Genomic DNA, 27,167 nt, shown 5'->3' on the forward strand with positions numbered 1-27,167 from the left:
AGGTTTCTGACTAGAACAAACAGCTGGAGGTTGGTACCATTTCCTGAAACATGAAGTTGAGGTATAGATGGGAACGGGGTGGGGGAGGGGGGAGGGCAATTTGCCTGTATTATCCCTCTCTTTGGACTGTTTTTCCTTCCCTCTTCACCTAGTTACCCCCTTCCCAATTTTTGGATCTCAGCTCAAACGTCACTTTAGTCCTTTCCCCAAATAGTTCAAAACAAACGTTTATATTCAGTATATGCTCTCTTGGTGTCATCTATTTTTCCTTAGTACTTGTGTCACATTGCAGAAGTGGCTACTAATATGTTGCCTTTTTTTGCCCCTGCTGACAGCCTTCCCACCAGAAGACTTGGTAGCGAGACCATCCTAGATCATCCAGCCACCAGCAGACCCGCCAGCTGACCAGGAATGTATGAAAGAGCCCAGCTGAGCAGACCCAAAGTAGAAAAACCACCCAGCTCGCTCACGGAATCCCGAGTTAGCTAAAGCATTGCTGTAAGCCACTAGGTTTTGTGGTGGTTTGCTACACAGCAAAAACTGATACAATAGCACACAACTCAGTTACAATCTTACATGTATCAATATTTGTCTGATTAGTGTCTATCCCTCCAAGTGGGCTCTGTAAGAGTAAAGACTATTCTGGTTTTAAGTTACCACTCCATGCTCAGAGCTCGGCATAACATCTGGAACACACCAGGCAGTCAATGGATAACTTCCTGAATGAATGCAAGGGGAGAAGAGAGGCATACACTGTAACATGAGAGAATAAAAGTTCTGTAAGAGAGGTAACATAGGACTGGGGACATCCGTTTGTCCAAAACAAAGTTTTATCAGCACCAAGTGCTGAGGAATACAAGGCCAAGATTACATTGCCTCTGCCTCCAAGAGCTCAAAAGTCTAGACTACGGGACACAGTACAAAATCAACAGAATACACGACTTTGGAAGGGGGCCCTAACGCTGTCTGGAAGAGGGAAGGGTGCAAGTTGTCACGGGAGGGTTCTTGAAAGAAATAAAGCCTAGATTTAGTCCTGATGGTGTTTACTTGGAAGAGCAGCAGAAGCGAAGGCCAAGGATAGGGGGTTTTGTTTGTTATTTATCTCGGGTTATATCGCAAAGGTTTAAGTGTCTCCTCATCAAACTCTAAGGCCCTTCAGGGCCGGGAAGGTTACGGGCGGGGAGGGGATTCTTATCTTTGTATTATTCCCAGTGTCAAACATTATTTTTTCCACAAAATGGGAACTCGGTAAATATTTGCTGAATAAGTGAAAAGCTGAATAAATGAATAAGGCGGAAAGAGCCCACAAGTTCGGCTTCAACACAGAGAAGTGGACAAGATGAGCACAGCTTCTAAGACTCAGCGTCGCATAAGCAGAGACTGGCCCCACTAGCCTCCAGTTTTCCCTCCCTGCTCGTTACCGTTTGACCCGCTTTTCTCCTGTTTTGCTCACAGTCCAGCATGTAGGGACGGAGGCGGGAGTTTGGTGGCGCGTTGCCGCAGGACGCGGAGAGGTCCGGCAGCCCCCAGCCTTCCACCGCGTTCCAGACGCTCGCGCGGGCAGGAGCGCGCAGGTGGACGCGCCGGCCTGTGAGCGCGGGTGGACTCCAGTGCACCTCTCTCGCTTCCGCGCTCCGGGAAGCCGGCGCCGACCGCGCGGGCGCGCGCCGCGTTGCCGTGGAAACGCCGGGGCCGCCGCGGCGGCGCGTGGGGCGGGCTCTCGGGCTCTCGCGACCCCGCGCACGCCAGGGCGTTTCGGAGCCCCTGTCTTTGGGCCCCAGCCCCGGGTCTCCGACCGTGCGCGAGGCAAGATGTTGAGGCGCAGCTTGGAAAACCGGTAACAGCCCCGGGGCCGCAGCTGCCCAGGGCCGCCACACGCGAGGGCTCGGAGGGCTCGGGTTGGGGAGTGGAGCCTTCCTCCGTGGGCCTCCGCGCCGAGCTACGGCGCGGGGCCGGGGGCTGGACAGTAGCCGCCGCGCTCTGGGGCCTACCTCCCTGGGCTGCGACGAGCCCCGGTGGCCGGCCCTCACGCTCCCTAGGCGCCAGCCCCCGCACTGCCGCGGGCGGTGCAGACGCCGGGTGGCAGCCGGGCGCCTGGGCAGCATGGCGCGGAGCTGCCCCGGGAGCCGCCACCCCGCAGTGGCGCCGCCGGCCGGAGCCAGGCCTCTTCGTGCGCCTGCACTGTGGGATGTGGAGGCCAGGCCCCGAATGGGGACCTAGAGGAGGAGGATCGGCCTTGGGAGATGGTGGGATCTTTGAAGGTTTGCGCCGTCGAAGCTGCAGAATACCCCGGGAGTATTGGCATAATCAAATTAACGTGAAGATGAAGCCATCTCATCTCAAATGAGAATGATTTGCTTTTTGTGTCACCTTTTTCTCTAGGGATGCTCAAACCAGACAACTGCAAGATGCTGTCACAAATGTGGAGAAGCACTTTGGAGAGCTGTGCCAAATCTTTGCTGCTTATGTGCGGAAAACTGCCAGACTGCGAGACAAAGCAGACCTCCTGGTGAATGAAATCAACGTGTATGCCTCTACAGAGACCCCGAAGTTAAAGCAGGGCCTGAAAACCTTTGCTGATGAGTTTGCCAAACTTCAGGATTATCGACAAGCAGAGGTATGGAGTGAAGTCACACCGTCATGTTATGAATGAGCCCTGACGTAGTGGACCGAGGAGCCCTGAAGACTTGTAATCTACCTAACTGCAGTGGCGAACACACTCTTGATGATAAACGTACCTTTTCATGTCGGTAACATTGTGTAAGTCTATTAAAGGGACGCTTCCTGTGATTTTACCGTTTTCAAACTAAACTCTAGGGTGTCTTGAAGTACTGAATTTCCCCACCTTACTTGCCAACTTTTGGCCACGGGGTGGCTATTTGCAGGGCGTAGTAAACGTAGTACCCCAGGGCAAGAAAAGGAGCATGATTTGTGTCTTGTGTGCAGGTAGGTATATTTTAAAGTATATATGGAGATGGAAGATGTTGGAAGTGGTAATGTGAGTGAATAAGTAGTAAATGAACAAAAGATTTTTGTTGCTGCTTCCATGCTCTGGAAAGTTGACCAATGTTTCAACTTTGGGGGGGGGCAGCGGGGGCGGAGGGGGAGTACAGTATTATTAATTCTAGTCACCATGGTATTATGCATACAAACCAGTAGTGAAATTTTGTGGAGTTTTTTTGGTTTTTTGTGGGTTTGTTTGGGTTTTTCTTGCTTTGGGGTGGGGGAGGGAAGAAGGTGGTGTTGTAATTGTTTAAATTGTTAAAGCCCATTTACTTTAATACCTCATCAGTACTTTCACTTATATTTACTTCAGGATTCAAGATACAGGTCAGAAATTTTCACTTTAACTTTTAACTTGTCAGAAGTTGCCCAATTAGAGCTGCATTGCTTCTTTTGTACTTTTCTCATCAGTGCTTCTCTTCCTTTTTAAAAGCCTAAAACAGAAATTTCAATTATCAAAAAAACCTCAGAATCAAAAAGAAGATAATGATCTTTAAACCTATAACTGCTAATCATACAGAAATTTGAGTAGTAATTACTTTTGGGGCTACTTTGGGGGAAAATGTTTCGTTCTTGTCATATGATATTCTGTAATAAGCAACTCTCAGTTATGTGTAACTGGGAACTTAATGTTTCAAAACTAGTTTATACTCACAGATAATACTAGAACCCTATGTTAGCCAATAATTTCATTGCCCCTTTCTAGAAAACGTTTATGCTATTTATCAAATAGCAAACTGAATTGATTTACATTTGTTTTTTTTATTTCACTTGCTTACCAAATGGTGGAGGTGCTAAAGAACAATGAACAAAAGGTAGGCTACAAAAAGGAGAACAGAAAAAAAGACTTGGCTAATCTTTACACTGAATAATCAGTGTATGGATTATTTGAAATGGAATAAATAATCCTGAGTATTCATGGATTTGATTTTAGGATTCCTAATATTTAAATGCTCAATGAGAACTTGATCTTCTCCATTTTCCTAAAATTTTTTTAAATGAAACATTCATATACATTCTGTTTATAGAAACTAAACAAAAATGAATATGGAGTGATATACACTCACTGATTATATAAACCTGTATCATCAAAAAAAAAGCCTTTTTCCTGCTACAAAAGTAATACATGTTCATTTTAAACAATTAAATACATGTCATCTTGTATTAGCTATCCTGAAAAAGAAAAATTTTAATGTCCTGGAGTTATTTTTCTTATGCTATAGTTATATACTTGCCTTAAAAAAAATCTGTTTCTTTAGTGCCTTCCACTAGTGCTATTAGTAAAAGGAGAAATTACTCAAAATCTGATAAATATTGTAATGTTTAAGAAAACCGGTTTAACTCTAAGAGATCCACCATACAGTATAACAGCTCAGAAACACTATTTATCTTGTTCTCTAAGTGGTCTGTAGGCTTTTTTGCTTTTGAGGATTGTGTTGTTTTAAATGTTTCCAATATGCTATATTTTTCAGCTTTGATTTTCTTATCTGGAAGGTTGGGCTTTTACATTTCGGATATAATGTATGTAAAGTATCCATCCAAGTATTAAACACACTGAAAGTGGTAGCTGCAATAAAATTTGAGGTGTCTTAAAACTTACCAAAAGCTTTTATTGCTACTGCACAGCTTAACAGTTTTTAATGTATTTGAGTTTAGGTTCTGAGTCTTATCAATTTCTGGTGGTTATTCTTTTATTTATAACGGTAACTGACATTTTAATTTAAAAAATTTCAAATATTAATCGGTGTAGTAATTATGTTCAGGTTTGACAGCACAGGTTTTATTTCAGAATTTAAATTTTGATATGTCTGTGTTTCTTTTCAGTTATATTTTATAATAATTTTCAATAGGTTGAAAGACTTGAAGCCAAAGTAGTTGAACCTTTGAAAGCTTATGGAACCATTGTAAAAATGAAACGAGTAAGTAAATTCATTTTTTCTACTATTATTAGGTATTCTGGCAAAACATATGAGGTTTCCAGTAACTGTCCTTTTAATAAAAGGTACAGAGTAGTGTTTAGTCATTCTTTTTACATACTCTGAAGCATTCTTAGAACTTTGAGAATAAGGAAGTATTTTTATATACTACTGTAGCATCATAAAGGCAGTTTTGTTTATTATGGAAACTTTAAAATATTTAATATTTATATTCATGAAGAATATATGGACAGAAATTATTTTACTAAATGAATTTGTTTATATTTTTGTTTTAAAGCAGGCGATAACGTGTAAACTAAAAATGAATGTGACAAAGTTTTTTTTTCTTAATTTTTTTGAGGTATAATTGACATATATTAGTTTCAAGTGTACAACGCAACGATTTGATGTTTGTATATATTATGAAATGGTCACAATAAGTCTAGTTAACATCTGTCATGATACATAGTTACAAATTTTTTTTTCTTGTGATGAAAACTTTTAAGATCTAGTCTCCTAGCAACTTTCAAAATGCAGTACAGTATTATTAATTCTAGTCACCAGGGTATACATTACATTCCCAAAGTTCTATTTTTTAAATCAACTTTATTGAGGTATAATTTACATGCAGTAAAATGCTCCTGTTTTCAATGTACACTGAGTTTTAATAAATGTGTATATATCTGTAAATACCACCACAATCAAAATTTTATGTGTGTGTATATACATATATATAAATATATATATAGTTTTGCATTGAAATTATGTCATTATTTGAGAGGATATTAAACTACACACATGCACACAGTCTCACACAAAAAGACACACACTGATTATGCAATAGTAATAATTCCTGTGGTAATGATGCCTGGATCAAATAGGGAGTGTTCTTCCCTTCTTAAAACAAAGAAGTGTATATTTTACTACTAAAATAAGAGATTTTTATTAACAAAAAGAAATGCCTGTTTACAGGATGACCTCAAAGCAACATTAACAGCAAGGAATCGAGAAGCTAAACAGTTAACTCAGTTAGAAAGAACACGTCAGAGAAACCCATCTGATCGACATGTTATTGTATCCTTTGAATTTGGGTCTTTAAAAAGATACTTTGTAAGGTATGCAGTACAGAAGTAAATATATATGGAAATGATGTATTTCTACTTTAAATGTGCAAAGAATATGAATGTAAAGTTTGAAAAGAAACACATGCATTTACAAATTCTCACTATGGAAATTAGCTAATTTTAAAGAGAATACACAACTTAATTCAGTCTTATGTTGTTTTCCACAAGATATTCAAAATATAAAACACTCATAAGTGTAGATGTTTTTATAAAGAATAAATACAAAATTCTAAGATTTTTTACATAAATGATGACTAAATATTAATTATAAAGTTAAAGATCTATCATTAATCCTAATATATCAGTGCCTTCTCAGCCCTGCATTTGAGAAAAGGAAGGAACAATAATTTTTTTCCTGGTAAAATTCCCTTCATCTTAAAAAACAACAGCTATGTGAAACCACAATTATGACTTCCAGCCAAAGACCCTCAGGAGATTCAAGAGTATAATTGAGGTCCACAGCTGGACACAGATCTAAATAGGAGTGTCTACTGTAACAAGGTTCTTCTGTTCAGGATGATTATTTGTTAAACTAGAATGTGCCTTGTTCAAAACGAAACAGGGACTTCCCTGGTGGTGCAGTGGTTAAGAATCCGCCTGCCAGTGCATGGGACACGGGTTCGATCCCTGGTGAGGGAAGATCCCACATGCTGCGGAGCAACTAAGCCCGTGCACCACAACTACTGAGCCTGCGCTATAGAGCCCATGAGCCACAACTACTGAAGCCCACGCACCTAGAGCCCATGTTCTGCAACAAGAGAAGCCACTGCAATGAGAAGCCGGTGCACCACAAGGAAGAGTAGCCCCTGCTCACCGTAACTAGAGAAAGCCCACATGCAGCAACGAAGACCCAATGCAGCCATAAATAAATAAATAAATAGTTAGAGAAATAAATTAACTAAATAAAGAAAATAGCATCTGGCTAATTGCCAGCAACTGGGATAGGTGCAGTTGTATATAAAGTACTAACTTATCCCGCTGCCTCTTTTTCCCATTCCTTGTGTCTCCTCCCTACTTCCTTAAGGTTTTTTACAGCCCACCTTTGCCAGAAACCACATGAGGATTGACTCTTTGGGGACATTTGAGGTTCCAGAACACCTCCATTTCTGAGGGGAATCCCTTGATTAGTGATTTTGGGCTGCACCAACAGCCTGGTCCTCCTTCCTTTGGACCAAAGATACATACACCCAACCTTGTAATAAAAATGGGCAGCCACATGTCTGGGATCTACAAACTGGAGATTATAGAGTCTGGGTTTCAAGCAAGTCAGACAAACTACAGAATGCTGGAAAATCTGACTGACAACTATGGACTAAGGCAGAGACTAGGGAATATCACCAGTTTTTAAGAATCAAGCCAGAGGTCAAAATTTTGCTGCTTTGTTTGGAGGAGGGGAGAGTACATAAGGGCAGAAAAAATGTCACATCTGGAATCTTGAGGAGGTGGTAAGATTGATTCAGGGGTATTGCTATGGGCACTCGATGTGGAAATAAATGTCTTCCTAAGACAGACGCCTCTGACTTTGGTACTTTGCTGTAAACACTGCTGTGGAGGTGGCTGTCTTATACCATAGACAGAGCAGGTCAGGAGTTCACACAGGGGGAGATAAAGCAGCAACTGAATAGATTATGGCTGTAGATGAATTGCCACACTCAGTGGGAAAGGTGTAGGACTCCAGTGGATTTTGACAACCTGAAACCAGAAAATAAAGGACAGTCTACATATAAATGCATTCACTATAAATATAAAGGTATTCTATCATAGCATCATAGAATATTTACCAGGATAGACCCTTAAAATTCATCTGATCTTCAAAAGAAGTACATTAAAGTTTAGTATATAAAATAAAAGAGTAGTTCTGGTATAAGAGGATGGGGTAAAGAAGAATCCCAGTGTTCTGCCTGGACCCCCTAAGGCCCCTGGTGGCTTCTGAAAAAGCTTGCAACAGTTAGAAAAACACCGATCTGGCTCACTCTTTTATAAGCCATTTTGCACTCATGACTAATTTCATTAAATATACTGATATCCTTATTCATAAAGTTGTATCACAGTATTTTAATCAAAAGTATCTCCTACCCAAATTGGTATGTTATAGGATTTTGAAGAATTTTCAACAAAAGGAAGAAACAGAAATCTGTATCCACTTTGCTAAAAATAGCTGTGCGAATTTGGGCACGTGGCTATGCCCGAGTAAAAGGATTTGAGACTAAGAAATGAATCGAAGTTGCTGGAGTGTGGTAGAAGGTTAAGATACCCATGTCCCAGCTGTGGCTTCTGCTTCCCTGCTCTTTGCTAATTTAGCCAACTCTACCTACCCTTCCAGATTTTAAAATGAAACTGTCAATAAACGGGGAGGGAAAAGATGTTAAGTCAAAAGTAAGTAGTCACGGTAAAGAATTTCACAAGTCACATGTACTGAACAGTATTAGAAAAATAGTCTGCTTGAATATTCTCATTAGTAAAAGGTTAACATGCATCATAACTGTTAGAAATTTTTTCATAATAAATCCTGTGATAGTTATATTTTTAAAATTCTGAAAATCAGTAATAGAATTGTTTTTGATTACTGGTTATGATTAAAAGCATAAAAGTTTGCATGGATTTAAAGAAAACTTTATACCCTATATAGCAAATGTACACACACAGAGATATATATAAATAAGTTTTAAATGCTTAGTTTCTTGAAATTGTATATCTGAATTAACCTAGTTGTAAGAGTATATAATCAGTATAAAGTTATGATTAATGTATAATCTAATTGCAAGAAGATATAATTCTATAATAGTATATGATTTTAATTTATTGGAAGAAATTGTTCTATTTGAAATGTATTTTTTTCCTTTATGAAAAATTTCAGTCACAGGTGGGTAATAAAGTGATGTGTGAAGAGATGGACCCCTATAGTAAACCTTTTTACTTATTTCAATTTATACATTTTCTTGAAAAAGAGAGCAAAGGCTTAAATGTCGTAATATTATGTTTCACAAAACTTTGATTCACAACTGCAAATTTTTCCTATGGAGTAAATATTAAGATGATGATATGTGATACTTTTGAGTAAACATAATACTAACATAGGAAACATTATTAGAAAGAGTTTAATCAGAAAATTGGGCCATGTTTTTAAAAATATGTTATAGTTTAACAAAAAATTTTAAATATTTTGGGGCAAACTGTTGTCCTTAAAGGAAGAGATGATTTTTTTAAAGAGAAATACATGATTAGATTGGAAATGTTCTGCACTTTACAGCACTGTAGCCACTAGCTATATATATGACTATTGAGCTCTTGAAATGGCAACTAGAGTAACCAGTTTTTTAATTTACATTTGATTTTAATTAATTTAAATGTAAATAGCTACATGTTGCTAGTGGCCACCGTATTGACTGTACAACATGGATCTAGATAGTATGAGTACTTTGAAGGAAAGTATTAGATTTTCCATCTAATTTATTAGTTGCTGGTATATATTTTTTGTAATAAGCATTAACTAAGTAATAGTGTAATATTGTTAGCTTATAAGAAGAATATACAAATAGAAAATCCATGCTGAAATAAATATTTGTAGTGTATATTCTACTCTACCTGATTAGGATATTACAGAAGTAGAAACATTTCATGCATTTGGAGAACTAGAAGATTGAAAATACTTAAGTATTTGGGGGGAGAAAGGGTTAAAGGGGAGAGAGATAGGAGAAAAGAGTATGATAAATGGCAGAGACAGTGAAATATGTGAAAGCAGTAGAAAATATAGAAAATTGTTTTACAGTAAATCATCCAAGGGTGATATAGAAATAAAATGATTTTGTATGCAGAAAGGGAAGGAATTTTTGTTTTCTTTTGTTTGAGATCATGAATCATGTCACCTGAAAGATTTAAAGTTCTTTATTCTGCATGTGCTTATCGTATAGATCGTTTTACTTTATGTGGTAAAATATATTTTGAATGATTGACGCTGTTATGGCAAAAAGCCAGTACTGCAGTGGTAGCGTTTACAAAAAGACTCAGTCAAATGGATTCTGACTTGAGTTTTTCCTGTACTTTGGCGGGGACACTTTTGTAGGCAGAAACTGAATTACAAAGGGCCACAATGGATGCTGCTCGAACAACTCGCCATCTGGAGGAGACTATTGACAGCTTTGAAAAGCAGAAAATAAAGGATATAAAGGTAACAAAGTAACTGTTAAGGTTCAAAATATGTTTTCTAACCTTATTTTTTATTTAAATTTGTGACAAATTTAAATTACTGATTTTTTTAGTCCATAAATAGTCTGTGTGAAAAAGATGTAAACAGAAACATGTCAAATATTATTTTCTTATGGAAACAATGGTATTTAAAGGGGCTCCATTCCCAGCCAAAGGCCAGATATTCAAATGTTATTACAAATAGTGTTAATCACAGAAAAATGACATTTATTATGTTTTTATGTATCAGGTACGGCTCCAGGCACTTTACATAAATTATCTTTTAATCTTTACAGCAACCCCATGAAAGTGAGGTAGTGTTATCATATATTATGTAAAAAAAAAAAAATTAAGCAGAGATATAAAGTAACCTTTCTGAAGTATCATAGCCAAAAGTCTGAACTATAAACCAATTATGTATTTTAAAAATCTGTGCTTTCCATTATGATACACCATCACTAATTTTTATAGCTTATAGGTTTCTAATACGTACATATTATCAAATAATTAAGAGTAGCTAACCACATAAACTTGCATCCACCATGGTATGGTATCACAAGAATTGACTTATTATAACACATCAGTAGATATTCAGGATCATGGACTTGAGAAGGTCTTCAGTGACTTTCTCATAGGCATCTTGGAAAGATTTGGAGGATTACTTATGATCACATTATGGCCTTTAAAACAAGTCATCTAAGGATGCCTTTTGGCTCACTGCAAATTTTCCTGGAACAGCTTTTAAAGAAAAGTATTTTTTGTCATTTTAATAGCTTATTAACAAAGAAAATATCCTGCCTTCAAAAGTTACGTTCTTATCAATAAAATAGGCATTATCTGCCACTTAATTGTATCATTTCTCTCTACAATCCATGAAACAACATTCATTTGCCCTTTTATTTTTTTTTAATTTCCTATCATAGTTGCATAGGATTTCAGAACTTTGATTTTTCTGATAGCCAGGCTCAAACGTCTCTACTTGGTCCTGAAGATTAAAAAAATTTTTTAAAAAATGTAAGCCTTTCAATTCACTCTGCACCCTGCTGTGTAGATTGCTACTCAGGAAGAGCACCTCAGGAGCTGCCCTGAGACAAACCCTTTTACCGACATAGAAGAGTGTGGGCAGGGCATTACATTTTACAACTGCTGACATCCTCTCTCAAATTGAGGGAGAAGGGAAGGAAGATTAAAATAATTGGCTTTAATCTGAAAAATGAGATTGGAGACTTGTGAGGTATGTCTGATTCATTGCCACCTAAGTAAGGGCTTCTTCAGTGACTTGGGAGCCTGATTCCTCACTTTACCACTGTTCTTCATGCCTAAAAACTTCTCTTTTACACATCGCAATCTGTCTCTGATCTTTAGGCTCACTTCAGTGTTCCATCTGCATGCTGGCCAACTCTACAGGTGTTTTTAATCCCATGAGCATCACCAATTACAAAACGGGCAGAGACAGTGAGTGCAGAATTCCCAATTACAATTCCTACGACCTGGGATTTCCTGAAGCAGTAGGACATGGAGTAAGGGACTGCACAGTGGATGGTGCACAGAGAAGAAAAGGGCTTCCAAGCTTCTCTCTTGGCCTGCTATATCATGACCCTGGAAGAGGGAAGTCTTGTGGTGGTCACAAAAAAAGAAGACAGGAAAAAACCTACTTTTTTAAAAATGGAGAGAGAATTCATATACCATACAATTCTCCTATTTAAAATGTACAGCTCAGTGGTTTTTAGTGTGTTCAGATATGTACAACCATCATCACTCAATTTTAGAACATTTTTATCATCTCAAAGTGAGGCCTAGTACACTTTAACTTTTACCTTCCTGCTCCCCCAGCCCTCACCCCCAGCCTAAGCAACCATCACTAATCTCACGTCTCTTTGGATTTGGCTATTCTGAACATACATTCCATATGAATGGAATCATAAAATACATGGCTTTTGTAACTGGCTTCTTTCACTTAGCATGCTTTCAGGGTTTAGCCGTAGTGTAGTATGTATCAGTATCTCATTCCTTTTTATGGTGGAATAATATTCCATTGTATGGATATTAAGCACATTATGTTTATCTTTTCATCAGTTGATGGACTTTCGGATTGTTTCTACCTTTTGACTATTATGATTAATGATATAAACATTCATGGACAAGTTTTTGTATAGACATATTTTCATTTCTCTTGGACATTTCATTTCAGTTCAACCATATAACCTGTTGAATTGCTGGTTCATATGGTAACTCTGTCTTTAATTATGTGAGAAACTGCCGGACTGTTTTCCAAAGTGGCTGTGCCATTGTATTTCCCCACCAGTAGTATATGAGGGTTCCAGTTTCTCTGCATCCTCACCAATACTTGTTGTTCATCAGACTTTTTCATTATAGCCATCCTAGTGGATGTAGAGTGGTACCTTATTGTGGTTTTGATTTGCATTTTCCTGCTGATGCTTATGGCCATTTGTATATCTTTTTTGAAAAAAGTGTCTATTCAGATCTTTTAATTGGGTTATCTTTTTTTATTGCATTTTAAGAGTTCTTTATATATTCTGGATACAGATCCCTTATCAGATGTTTTGCAGTTATTTTCTTCCATCCTGTGAGTTCTTTTCACTATCTTGATGGTGTCCCTTGAAGCACAAAGCTTTTTAATTTTGATGAAGTCCAATTTATCTTTTTCTTTTGTTGCTTGTGCTTTTAGTGTCATATCTAAGGATCCATTGCCAAATCTGAGATTATAAAGATTTATCCCTATGTTTTCTTCTAACACTTTTATAGTTTTCATTGTTAAGTCTTTTATGCATTTAATTTTTGTGTATCATGTGAACTGAAGGTGTTAAACCCCATTCTTTTGCAAGTGACTGACTATCCAGTTGTTCCAGCACCATTTATTGAAGAGACTGTTCTTTTCTCATTGAAGTCTAGGCACTCTTGTTGAAAATCAGTTGATGTGGTTTTGTTTCTGAACTCCCATTCTTATTGATCTATGTCTATCCTTATGCCAGTACCACACTGTCCTGATTAATTAACAGTGCTTTGTAGTAACTTTTAAAATCAGGGTGTGTGAGTTCTATTTTGTTCCTTTTTAAGATTGTTTTTGCTATTCTGGATCTGTTGTAATTCGGTATGAATTTTAGAATCAGCTTGTCAGTTTCTACAAGTCAGCTGGGATGCTGACAGGGATTGCATCAAATCTGTAGGTCAATTTGAGGAGTACTGCCATCTTAAGATTAATTCTTCCAATCCATGAACATGGGCTGGTTTTCCATTTATTTAAATCATCCTTAATTTCTTTTAACAATGTTTATAAGTTTCAAAGTGTAGGTTTTGTGCTTTTCTTTAATTTTTTCCAAAGTATTTTATGATTATTGATGCTACTGTAAATGGAATTGTTTACTTGATTTCATTCCAGTTGTTCATTGCAAGTGCATAGAAATACCGTTGATTTTTGTGCATTGATCTTATATCTTGCAGCCTTGCAAAACTCATTTATTAGGTCTGATAGTTTTTTGCAGATTCCTCAAGATTTTCTACGTACAAGATCATGTCATCTGTGAAAGTGTACACTTTTAATACAGGCCCCCATGACTCTAGCAAACTCCCAGAAATATGAGTTCCAGAGATTAATACCAGGGCCTGTTAAGGTTATGAATCTCTGTTCTGTATGTCTTTCCTCCTTACTGTCAAATTGTTCCTTTTCCAAGTTAGGCCTCATTTGAGATGTTTTAGGATAAAGAGGGATGCACAGATCCTGTACCCAAAAGCCTCGAAAATCAATCAGAAGGGTTATTTTACCACCCCCTTATTTCTAACAAAAACAATAATCAGATATTGCCATGTTGATATTACCATGTCTGACAAACACCTCTGTTTGTGAGATAAATTCTTGGAAAAGTCAAAACTGTTGATCCTGCTCATGTTTTGGGAGAATCAGACACAAAGCATTTTTTTTTTTTAAGAACATTCTTCTTGTACCTGTTATCAGGCTACTGCTTCAGATGGAGGCAGAGCTTCTGGGTCTTTCTTTAACCTCCCTGGGGGTAAAAATGATTGGCAGTAGTGAGCACTGCTCATAACTGTATTAACTGTGTTTGAGGTGGGGTTTAATTGACAAGTCCATCTGAATTTTAGCAGCAGTGTTAATTAGTAAGGTAGCACAATTTTTAGGAAAAGACTTTTGATAGGAACCTTGCAAAGAATCTGTCTTTCTGGGAAAAGCTGGTATGAACTTAGTTGTATAGAATGTGGAAGAAAACTCACAATCCTATTTGTTTCCCATGTAATGGAAAAAGTCATCAGTTATATGGTGTCAAGGGAAGTTCTGACCTATGAAAACGATCTTGACCAGGGGTCACTCCTGGAACAGATAGGGACAGGAATTCAGTATTGGTAAAGTCGCTGACGTGAGCCAGAAATAGCTTCAAAACTTAATTTTTAGTAACTTTATTTTTCTTATAAATAAATATGAAATCACCATGACTTTTTTTCATAAAATTATTGAGAAAAATGTAATAATTCCACTGCTCAGAAATAAGCCGTTTTGGTTTATATCCTTCCAGACTTTCTTTCTATGAAATGTACTCAAGAAATATACTAATAAGAATAATAACAAATATTTCTTAGACATTAACTATGTCACACATTCTAAGCATTTTATATGGATTAACTCATTTCCTCCTCACAGTGTCCTATGAGAAAGGTAATATTATTACCACTATACAGTTTTATTTAAATGGGGCCACACTATATGTAGCATCTTTTTAAAATTTAATATATCATGGATATGTTTGTGCTGAGGAAACAAAGATCCATATTGTCCGTAATGGCACCCTCATATAGTATTCTGCTATATGGATATATCAGTTTATTTAACCAGCCCTCATTGATGGACATCTAGATTATTTTTGCAATTATAGATCTCGTTGCATCATTAAACATCAACCTTTTTTCTGGTCCAGTTATTCTCTTGGGATAAATTACTAGAAGTGGCATTCTCATTCAAAGAGCATACACACTTTCAATTTGGATAGCTGTTTTTAACTTCTGTCCACAAAGCTTTAACTAGTTAACATTCCTGCAGAACCTTACATGAGCACACCAATGTAACAATGACGAGTGGTAGTATTTTTAATAATAAAATAATCTAATAGGTGAAAAATCAGTATCATCTTAATTTGCTACAGTTACTACTGTTGAGGCAGAGTATTTTTTCATATATTTAATGACACATTTTTCTTTAGTAAATTACTCACATTTGACCTTAGCCTATATTTTTATTGAGTGTTGGCATTTTTCTTATTAATTTGTAAAAATTCTTTATATTGAGAATATTAACCCATTATATTAAAGAGAAGATCTGTTGCAAATATATTTTCCCATTTTGCTGCTTATGGTATGTTTTTACCACCTTAAAGTCTTATTCTTGCTGCCAGATCTATTGATCTTCTCCTTTTTGATTTCTGCCTTGGTGTCATGCTTAGAAAGGAGTTTTCATCCCGAAGATTATATAACTATTTGCTTATATTTTCTTCTAGTGTTTGTATGATTTTTTAATATTTTAAATATTTCATTTTATGCAGTTGTATTCTGCATATGGTATGAGGTAGATGTCTAACTTTATTATTTTCAAATGGATAGAAAGTTCTCCTGACATCATTTATTAAATAGCCTCTACTCTGGAGAGCTGCCATTTCCCATTTGCCAAAATTATTAACAAGACCTTTTATGACTTTTTTGTTAAATATCCTGCTTTCTAATTAAACTAGATGGAGGCTTTAATGTGATGATAAGGAACATTTTCTAATATAGCTGGTTTACTCCTTGGATAATAAAAACAGCACACTTGTGCTGAGCACTTACTCTAAGCCAGTTACCATACTGTACCTTTTCTTGGATTACATTTAATCCTTAAGGCAAAACCTAAGATGTTGAAATTAAGGAAAAAAGAACAAACTGTTTAATACTACACAGCTGATTTGTTTCCGTCTTGATTTGAACCCAGGTTTATCTTAATCCAGAGCCCCTATTTTAAACTACTAGGCTACCTGCTTTGCAGAATACTTGCCGATGGGTAGAGAATTTCATATTAGCTCCCCCACCACCCCCACCAATAAAATTTAAGTACGTACCCAAATGGCCTTCTAGTCACACAAAATAAAATTGAAAATGAGGGAAAAAAAGTAATGCGTGAATGCCTCTGTCCCTGACCATACTGACCCATTCCAGATTAGCAGATTACATGAGATCATTGAAAGCTATGTTTATTTGAGGAAAATTTTTTCTAAATATGAATGGATCTTTCAAAGTTCCACCACCTTTCTGGTGACTCACTGAAATTATTTTATTTTAAAAACACAATGTTTTTATGTTCTTTCTTATACCAGTTGTCATCTGATTCTTCCTTGCTGTTATCCTCCTCCTTTCTGCCCATTTTCCCATGTTTTATGAAATTCTATGAATAGCTAGAAAGAAAAAGTATAACTGGTAGTTTTTCCTTCTTATTATACTCAGGGATATAACTGTCCTCTCTGATAATCTTAAGGCTTCATGGTTCTTGGGTCAAAAATTCCAAGTCTGGAATACTACCTTAGCAATGCCACTGATTCTCCATCACTGTTTTTGACAGAAGAGTTAACAGGGCCATTCCCATCTTAAATAGATATATAGTATACGTTTTGTCAAGAAATAAAAGGTCATACCATAAAGGATTAAACCAAAGTATCACAAAACTTGAGTGATTTTTCACTCATTGTTCCAAGTAGTAAATAATAGCCATTTACTAATTAAAGCTACTTCTTAAAATGTTTTCTATTACTAAGTGAAACTAAATTTTGAGACTGCAGAATGCTAACAGACTCAAAGTTGAGCTCTGTCTTTTAAAATGAGAGTGTAATAGATTCTTTTATCAGAGGATATGGATAAACCAAAATAATGTATCATTCTTCAGTGACAGACATACCAACATATTTTCAGGGCTTACTTATGAGCTAAGGGGAATATAACTCCTATAAAATGCTATTATTAAGAAATTGTTAGTTCAGAGATGACATCACATTCAGAGATTTTGGCATCAGGGATTTAATAACTATATTCAAATATTCAAAAAATATTTTAAATTATTTTGAATTTTTTCCATATTCCTCAGTTACCACAGTGGAATAGACTTGAATTAAGCCTAAACCTACAGATTTAGGTGTAATAAGGCTGTAAATGTTTGGATTTCATTAGTTATTGAATAGTGTGCCAGTCTCTTAAAGATTTAGAATGTTCATTTGTAGAACTATTTAAAAAGAGGAGTAATACCCAATTTACTTGAGTGATTTAAGCTTAACCCCTTACTTTCTAGCTAGTCAACTATCTTAGGAAGACTGACAAGAGAAGTACCAGCCCTAGTCAAAAGCCATTCTACCTCTAAGGTATTTCTATCTGGAGATTCTTGGTGTGGAATCCAAAGTTGCACCTTGGCATAATGCTGTTTATTAGTCAGTTGCCAGTCCAGTATACCAGAGCACTTTGTGACCTATATGAAGTGACAGTAAAGGTCACTGTCAGTTATAGTTATAAGTCATTTATCCCAGAGCCCAATCTTTGCATTTAGCCCTACATATGTGCTTGGCAGCTCAGAAGGGTTACTTTCAACTACAGATCTATTTCCACTGAGTAGCAATCAGAAGCCTGTTAGTTCTCCCTTAAATATTTTTCTAATCCTTAAGAATGGAGATGGAGAGGGGGGAAAAAAAAATCACAGGACACTAAGGGATATCTGTATGGCTACTTTGCAAGGTGCAGGACCACTCCTATCTGGGTGGTTAACACAGGAGAACAGAAATGAAGGAAAATGAGTATTTGACTATTGCCTTCTAGCCTAACCCATCTCATCTCTATTGCCCCTTAAAGGACAATGCTTGAATATTTTCTATCCTATTCTTATTCTGCCCACTTCTCTTTACATTAATGCTCTGACTTTTTATTTTGATAAGGGACAAGATAACAAAAGGATAGATCCTATTTTATTGAAAACTTGTCTGGCTTGTATACTTTCCCTACCCACCGATTATCTCACCTCTGCTTAGATCAACATGCACATCTTTATTCATTTCTCTTTGCTCATGACCTTCCCTACTGTAAGTTGTCATCATCATGCTCATAGAGTTTACCTGTAGTTTATTTTTAAAGGAAATGATTGATTCCAGCGAGAACAACACGGTACAATGAGCAAGAGCTATAACTTTGAAGAATCAGATCTAAGTCTTAACATTATAGCTGTGAGCAACACTGGACAAGTCATATATTTGTAAACTGGAAAGCTCTATAAAAATGTATGGTGCTATTATCAGTAGTAGGAATATCATTATTACCAAGTAATCCCTTTGTGGTTAGAGAATACAAGTATCATATAAATATGATGGGATAGAATTCTTGCCTAAAAAACATTCTTTTAAACATCAGTTGGAGTTGCTAAAAAAAAACAGCTTCAGTACTAAACCGCTTTAGCTAATACTTATAGGCACTGAGCAACAGAGTACATAATGACATACATTTTAGTCAAATCTTTTTTAAAATCATAAATATCTAATAGAAGAACCGACTAAAAAAGGGAAGTAAATAATAAGATAGGAAATATTTTGTGTAATTTGAAAGTTTTGCTGCAGAAGGTCTTTGCAACTACTTTTATTCCAGTTATCTTTTGTACTTCATCTGCCCTGTGGAAAAACAGACACCTCTGTATCTCATAAAATGCCAAGACTATATAGTAAGGAATAAATTTACTAAATTCATGAAGCAGTTTATATGATTGTTTAAATTCAAATCCTTGTTCTTTTAGACTATATTTTCAGAATTTATCACTATCGAAATGTTATTTCACGGCAAAGCTTTAGAGGTCTACACTGCTGCCTACCAAAATATACAAAAGATTGATGAAGAAGAAGATTTAGAGGTAAGACTAAGTCCATCTAAGCTCAGTTCTTCTATTGATATGGAAATGTTTAAAAGAAAGCATTAGTTTGGGTAAAAATAGCTTAAATTAGAACACTACGTGGTTTAGATGTTATTGTATGCAGTTCCAAATAGCTCAACCTGTATGACTTCCTATTTATTTTTTAACTGTTCAAATTAACCATGGTAGAGTTCCAAGGATTAATCCAAGGATTAATATCTAGTAAAACATAGAAATAAAGCCATTACATGAAATAATGTATCATTTTGACTAGTGATATGTCACTTACATGTGCTAAAAATAGCATTTATTGATTTGAGCTAACATTTGAGTGTTTATGCCACAACACCCAAAGCTTTACCGGCATTTTCTCACTCACTCCTTTGATGTAGGTACTGTTATCATTCTCGTTTTACAACTAAAGAAACAGGTGTAGAGGTTTTAAGTAACTTAACTTGCCCTTGGCCACTTAGCTAGTAAATAGCAGAATCTGGCAGAATCTGGCTTCTAACTAGTTTTGTGGGACTTAATCAGTAAGCTATGAAATAAATGTAGGTTTACTTTGTACTGATAGTTAAACACAAATAAATCTTACTGGCCAGCTAACATTAGAGCAATTAAATATCAAAGCCTGGTTTCAACAAGCTCACCTGTAGAGTTAATGTCCTACAAGCTTACCTTCCAAAAGGGGAAAAAAAGGCAAGTATTTTTGCTGAAATAGATAAAATATTCGAGATATTACTCTGTCTACAGTAGAAGTGAAAAAGGCCACGTACTCTCAAGATATAACCAGAATTTTGTATTACTAAGTGATAGAATTTGAGAGTGTCTGTCATTTCATAATTTTGAAGATTCCATTTTTTTTTTAACTGAAGTATCTATAAAGAGATCCCCTGGGCCTTCACTTTCCACTACTCTACTGGTTCCAAGAAACTTGAATTCAGTAAAACCAGATTATAGCTTGGCCAAAATGAAGAAAAGTACATGTTTTAGTATGTGTATATACATTTTCCAATGCTGAAATCTGATCTCAGTTTTACCTCAGTTAAGCATACATGATCGTATCTCTATTACTGTTTGTTAATAGATGGCTTCTTAAGTGTCTATTCCCTCCAAATACAAAAGCTAAGGTTTCTAAATTTTTATTCCTTTTTATATCCTATTTTTTTAAAAAATAGATCAAGCTTTTATCTGTAATTTGTAAAAGTAGCAAATGTTTATATAGTGATTACTCTGAACCAGCTACTGATCTATGCATTTTCATTGTATTATTTTAACCCTACCATCAACTTTAATAAAAGTATTTATTATCCTCACTTCTGTGGATGAGAAAACTGAGGCATGGTGAGGTTAAGGAACCTCCCAGAGGATCCCATAGCTAGTAAGTAACAAAGCTGGGAGCCAAACCCAGAAGTTTGGCTATAGACATTGTGTTTTTATCTTATCTATACTGCCAGAAGCGTGGTTCTTGATGAGTGACATGAACCATTTCCTACAAGAAACAACACTATATTGAGTGGCAGGTTCAAAATTGATCCCTCGCTTTTCCTACAGGACTTAAGTTTCCTTTACAAGTATTTTCATTCTCCTTTTTCTAATACCCTTAACCCAATACACTTGTCACTAAAGTCACTAAAAGTTCCTTCAAGCCCTTTGGACCCCAAGATTTTCCTTCTCATTCCAGAGGTCCTAGATATCTTTTTTTGTCATGCCACTTCCTTTACCACTTCTCTTAACACTGTTCTTCATCAGCTAGCTAGGTAGGTTGTAGGATTCATTAAAAAAAATTCAAGATCTCAGGGCTGTGTGGTAGATGTGTTTTTGAGTATGAACTTCCCCTTTTTTTCTAATGGGGCAGTATTGAGCAAGTTAACTTTTTCATGCTTCAGCTTCCTCATCTGTAAAATGGAGATACTTATAGTGCTTACCTCATAAAAAGTACATTCATCAGTTGTTTATTGAGCACCTGTTATATGCCAGACACCACTCTAAGTGCCAAGGATTTTGCATTATAAGAATTGGTCCAGGGGCTTCCCTGGTGGCGCAGTGGTTGAGAGTCTGCCTGCCGATGCAGGGGACACGGGTTCGTGCCCCGGTCCAGGAAGATCCCACATGCCGCAGAGCGGTTGGGCCCGTGAGCCATGGCCGCTGGGCCTGCGCGTCTGTGCTCCACAACGGGAGAGGCCACAACAGTGAGAGGCCCGCATACTGCAAAAAAAAAAAAAAAAAAAAAAAAAAAAAAAGAATTGGTCCAAGTTGTCAAAAAAGCAGAAACTTAAAAGGAGTTCAGAAGGAGTTCAGACATTTAAAAAATATACTGTGTAACTATTTACATTTTATAATGTGAAGAAGAAAAAATATACAAAGAAAAAATAAAGAAAAAAATACAGTGTGCTGCAAGTGTATGTGATGGAGGATTCTAAATAGTCTAGAGAAAGAATGATTTCTTAATCAGAAGTTTGAGGGATAAGTAGGGTACGTGGCAACAGCTTTCAGGCAGAGAGCTCAGATAGGTATACAAAGGTCCTGAGATGTCATGAACTATATAGGCCTAAGCTATCACTACAATGCCATACAGAAATTGTGGAAAGGAGAAGAGAGCAGTCTGGGGAAAGTTGTGTGGGACAAGTCGAAGTAAAATTACATCAAACAGCTACCAAGATGAGGAAGGACCCTTTAAATACAAGTTTCTTGGAAACAAGTAGAGAAAATATGCAGAGAGGAACAGAGAAATAATTTGCTGTTCTTCTTAGATAGCAGTCCTGACTTACTCAGGCAGCAGCTAATTTTTTGCATCTAGTTATCAGAAACCATCTTACCTGATTTGTTCTTCACATAAAAAGTATTGTCAGGCCCATATTCCCCTTCAAAAGATCACCTCTGTACATTCAGTTCAGAGCATATTTCAGATCTTGAGACTCACTCCTAGAAGAGATCCTGGACCATATTGGAAAATGCATTATTGCCAATAAATTAATATTCCTGTAAATCTGTTGTTTTGTAGTAGGAGACTAATATTCAACTGGTTTAGACTTTTACCCCAAGGGTTGTAAATTATCTTCCACTTCCCACTTTTATCTTTGCTAGAAAAGCTTAAAAAGGAATGTCGTTCTAACAAAAATATTTCTTCCAAATACCAGTGGATTGAGTCGTGCAGTTTTGATATCATACCAGGATGCCAGGTTCCATGTCTGGCACCAAAATATAATTGGGTCCTCAGTAAACTGTTCAATAACCTAATTATTAGCATGCCTGAATTACCCTTAAGCCAAGTCATCATACCTCTTGCGTTAAGTTTCATCCCTTGATTCCTTTTGTGTCCTGCACTTCTTTAAGGTTTAAAGAAATGTGTAGAGACATCCCCTAGTTTGGGTCGTTTTTTTCTCAAAACACCCAGATTAAGTTCATGTTAACATCATTCATTTACCAGGCTACTGTCTTAAGCTGGAAGGAACTGCAAAGATAAAACAAGGCTTCTTGCTCTAGAGGAACTTAAAACTAGTTGTAGAAACAGACATGTAATTACAAAACAGTGAGATAAAAGCTGTACTGAGGGTATAAACAATAGGAGCTACTGACTAGAGAACAGGGGAAAGCAGAAAAAAGATGGCATTTGACTTGGCTCCTGAAGGATGAATAAGTGCGCTGAAATTCCAGGCTGAGGAACCAGCACTGCAAAGTCACAGTAGTATTACGTGTTCTGCATACAGGTATATATGCTAAAAGTGAAGTATAACGGGTAGGTTGGGGTGATTGTAAGCCTTGAATGTCACCTAAGGCATTTAGACTCTCAGTAGTCAGGAGCCAAAGTTTTCTGGTAGAGAAATCATATTTTGGTCTGTAGTATGCTAATTCTAAGTAAGCTAAAGATGTATAGAGTCAATAAATTAAAATAGAACTACCTCAGGTGAGAAATTTAGGGAGAATGCCCAGGCTTCTAGCTTGGTCTAAGGTTTTGGTAATGTCTTTCACTGTAAAGGTGAATCCAGAGCTACACTGTCCAGTATAGTAGCCATTAGGCATATGTGGCTATTTAAGATTAAATTATACTTAAAAATTCAGTTTGTCAGTCACGTAAACATTTCCAGGGCTCAGTAGCCATATGTGGCCTTTTTGGACAGCACAGAACAGCAAGCATTTCCATCATCTCAGAAAATTCTATTGGACGGTGTTGGTCTAGAACAGAAGGTACTGGGGAGCATAAATATGGCTATCAGAAGAGTCTACAGAGAATTGGTGGAAGGGTAGCCATTAAACACTATGTAGATCTTTCAGAGAAAGTTGTCAAAAAAGGTAACGTGGCCTAAGGGAAACCCTTTAAAAATATTTCAGGTATATGCAGTAGAAAAAGGGATGTGAAGAAATAGAGCAGCTAGCACATGAAGAGTTTCGTGATGGCATGCATGGAAAAGAAGTTTCAGGACGAGGTCAGCTGAAGACAAAAAAACAACTTTGGTGACTGACAGCAAGACCAATTTCAGTGGAAGGGGAAAGCCTAATTGTAGTTTGTTGACAAATGAAGTAGAATGTTTGAGAAGATTTTTAAAAAGTAAAGTTATACCTTGAAGTAATTTTTTTTTTTTTAATGGATCTCGTTTGTGGGGGAGGAAAACTGGAGAAAGAGCTTTTGTTTGTTGAAGTTTCGCTAAAGGGAAAATGCACCTTGGAGAGAATCAGAATGACATTTGCTTTAAAAAAGGAAAAGGGGGGCTTCCCTGGTGGCGCAGTGGTTGAGAGTCCACCTGCCAATGCAGGGGACGCGGGTCCATGCCCTGGTCCGGGAAGATCCCACATGCTGCGGAGCCCAGCGCTGAGCCTGCGCATCCAGAGCCTGTGCTTCGCAACGGGAGAGGCCACAACAGTGAAAGGCCCGTGTACCGCAAAAAAAAAAAAAAAAAAAAAAAGGAAAAGGATAGGGTGAAGAGTTGAGGAAAAAAAGAGGGAATATGAAGAAATTCACATCTGACAGACTTGCCTTCTTTGTTACAGAAATGGTGGAAAAACTACAGGTAGGGAAGCTTATGACCACAGTAAGATTTGGAACTACTGCCAAGTGATGGCATTCCAGATCCTAGTGAGACTGGAATCCATAAATTAGAGTGGCTCCATTTACTCTTCTGTGATGTACTATGAAAGCCATCAGTGAATTTAAACTGATAAAGAGTTGAGGATAAGCAGAACAGAAAGAATCAAAGTTGTGACTTAGTCTTCCCACTGGCTTGCATACTCTTTGAATGTAGGAACTTTTCATGTTTCACCAGCAAAAGCTCTTAAGTGATTGTTTCAGGGCCCATCATCATCTTAGGTGGTTCAATAGAATTTTTTAACTTACATCTTTCCAACTTAAAATATTTATTTTATTTTTTTGATTTTTGTTTTAAATTTACAATAAATAAACTTTGTCCCCAGTGTGGGGAGGGGAGTTGCTTAAAAAAATTCTAAGCTAAGGGGGAACTTAACATAATAAACTAAGGGGAACTTAACATGATTTTCTAGATTTCCATTGTTTAGTATCACTTTATAATGTTTTATCATTGCAACAGGTTTTCCGAAATTCTCTGTATCCACCAGATTATTCATCCCGTTTAGATATCGTAAGAGCAAATTCAAAGTCACCTCTTCAGAGATCACTGTCAGCCAAGTGTGTATCTGGAACAGGACAGGTGAGCTAGAAACCATAATTTAAAGGAATGTGAGCTACTGCCTTTGGAATTGTTCAGTACTAAAAATGTTTCCCTTAAGTCACAGGGCTTCGAATAACTTACCCTCTCTTACCCTCTTATGTAAAATAACAGAAGACTGCACTAGATTCGGCTCTTAATTCTTATATCATCTGTAAGATACTACTCTCTGAAGCAGAACACTTGGGAGCAGAGGTGGAAGGGACAGGAAAATGCTGATCTACATTTGTTCTCTGGTATAGCATGAAGAGCACAGATTCTGAAATCAAACTATTTAGGGTTTAAATCCCACTATCACAGCTTACTGGAAATGATACCTAAAAAGGGCTTTTGTTGAACATTATCATAGATCCAGAAGCACATATCTTTAGGGTAAAGAATCAATTTTCTTTTCTTCTATATCCAGAAAGCCTGAAGTACCTGGTATCTAGAACAGGGAGGGGTCAACCACCTTTTTCTCTAAAGGGCCACACTGAAAATAGCAGGTTTTGTGGGCCAAATGGTCTCTGCCCCAACCAAGAGCAGCCATAAACAATACATGAACAAATCAGTAGTTGTAATAAAACTTTATTTACAGAAACGCCACAAACTGGGCTATAGCTTGCCAACTCCTGATTTAGAAAGCTATGGCCTTTTTCATATCTAGCCTTCAGAATTCAAAATTGAGCAAAATATTTTCAAAATATAACTTTCAGATAAGTGTGACCCAGTACCTTCTGTTTACATTTGATTCTCCTCTAAGAATTTATTTACTGCTTTTTATTTATGCATCTCTCCCCTTAACCAAATTATATGTTTATTATTCCAGTACTAAGTGCCTTGCACATAAATTCCATAAATCTAGTATTATAGTACTATAGTATTATAGTATGCAGAGTTTTGACCTTTTAGAGCTAATAATATCACCTAAGTTAGCCAAGATCTGTGTTGCACTTTAGAATACATAATCCCAGGGTTTCTCAACCTCAGCACTATTAACTTTGAGCCAGATAATTTGGAGGTGGGGAGGGAGGCAGGGGTACTGTCCTGTGCATTGTACAGATGTTGAGCAGCATCCCTAGCCTCTACCCACAAGATGCCAGTAACACACAAACACACACCCCAGTTTTGACAATCAGCAGTGTCTCCAGACATTGCCAGATGTCCCCTGGGTATAATCACCCTCAGAAAAGTTTGAAGCAGGATGATCCAAGTGGCAACAGTCAGGACTTAAAGCCAAGTAGTGAATTCAGATTCTCAACTCATTACATTTAAATCACACTATTTTTAAAGTTTAATATTTCAGTTGCCTAGTTGAAATATCCTTGTGTTTTTGCCATCCCTTTAGTGACTCTCATTCAGATGCCTGTTTTTGTGACTTAAGAACTGTTTAACTTAAAATATTTTTTGACATTTATAATATACGGAGACTATACTTTTCTCTGAAAGTCGGTTAGTGAAGTACTGGTACCCAACTGGAATCAAATGGCTAATTTCACATTTTTCTTCAAAAAATAATATTAATGAAAAAATTTTGCGTCTGTTTTCAAACCTTAAAATACAATAATTCATAGGGAATTTTACTACTTATGGACATTTTTCTGAAATATTTGTTCTACGTGTACTTCTCTATCAGGGCGTATTAAAAAGATACCAAGGGCTTCCCTGGTGGCGCAGTGGTTGAGAGTCCGCCTGCCGGTGCAGGGGACACAGGTATGTGCCCCGGTCCCGGAAGACCCCACATGCCGCGGAACGGCTGGGCCCGTGAGCCATGGCCGCTGAGCCTGCGCGTCCGGAGCCTGTGCTCCGCGACGGGAGAGGCCTCAACAGTGAGAGGCCCGCGTACCGCAAAAAAAAAAAAAAAGATACCAAGCATGTAAAAATATTTTTTAGTTAGTATTATTTTAAATGTTTTAACTTTTAACAGGTATCCACCTGTCGAGTAAGAAAGGATCAACAAATAGAAGATGATGAAGAGGATGAAGACTTAGATGTTACAGAAGAAGAAAATTAAATTTCTTAAGTAAACTTTGCATTTCCATTTTCATCTTAAATGACTTGGAATCCAGAATGACTTTTACTGTAAAACTTTATACTGGCTTGAAATGAAATGAAATCCTACTGGAAATGGAGAAATTATTAAAGGAAATTTATGCTGACCAAAAATGAAGTGTTAAAAAATATTACATACCAGTCATTTCAACATTCTGTCTAGCAGCATGTGATCTTTTTGTATAACTTCCATTTTTTAAAAAAGGTTATGTATTTCAGAAGTATTTCATATTAATGCATTATACCTAGTTGAGGTTACACTAGTTAAATAGATAACAACAACAAAAATTCTAACAATTCC

The 27,167-nt window shown here is 36.9% G+C and overlaps 1 protein-coding gene across 2 annotated transcripts; it reads left to right on the forward strand.

Annotated features, from left to right (window-relative positions):
* Nucleotides 1-1,778: 1,778 nt before the first annotated feature.
* CIBAR1 (CBY1 interacting BAR domain containing 1) lies at nt 1,779-26,980 on the forward strand. Of its 2 annotated transcripts, XM_065895250.1 has the most exons (9): nt 1,779-1,837; nt 2,383-2,617; nt 4,854-4,922; nt 5,892-5,993; nt 8,901-8,906; nt 10,107-10,211; nt 19,041-19,154; nt 24,698-24,817; nt 26,742-26,980. In XM_065895250.1, the coding sequence occupies exons 1-9, from the start codon at nt 1,812-1,814 to the stop codon at nt 26,826-26,828; spliced, it is 864 nt and encodes a 287-aa protein (XP_065751322.1). In that variant the 5' UTR covers nt 1,779-1,811; the 3' UTR covers nt 26,829-26,980. The 2 variants fall into 2 exon arrangements, with proteins under 2 accessions (XP_065751322.1, XP_065751321.1); XM_065895249.1 differs by lacking the exon at nt 19,041-19,154 and having other exon boundaries at nt 1,812-1,837; nt 26,742-26,828.
* Nucleotides 26,981-27,167: the final 187 nt, after the last annotated feature.

The sequence above is a fragment of the Phocoena phocoena genome, chromosome 17 (genome assembly GCF_963924675.1).
Source record: "Phocoena phocoena chromosome 17, mPhoPho1.1, whole genome shotgun sequence".
NCBI classification, from domain to species: Eukaryota; Metazoa; Chordata; class Mammalia; order Artiodactyla; family Phocoenidae; genus Phocoena; species Phocoena phocoena.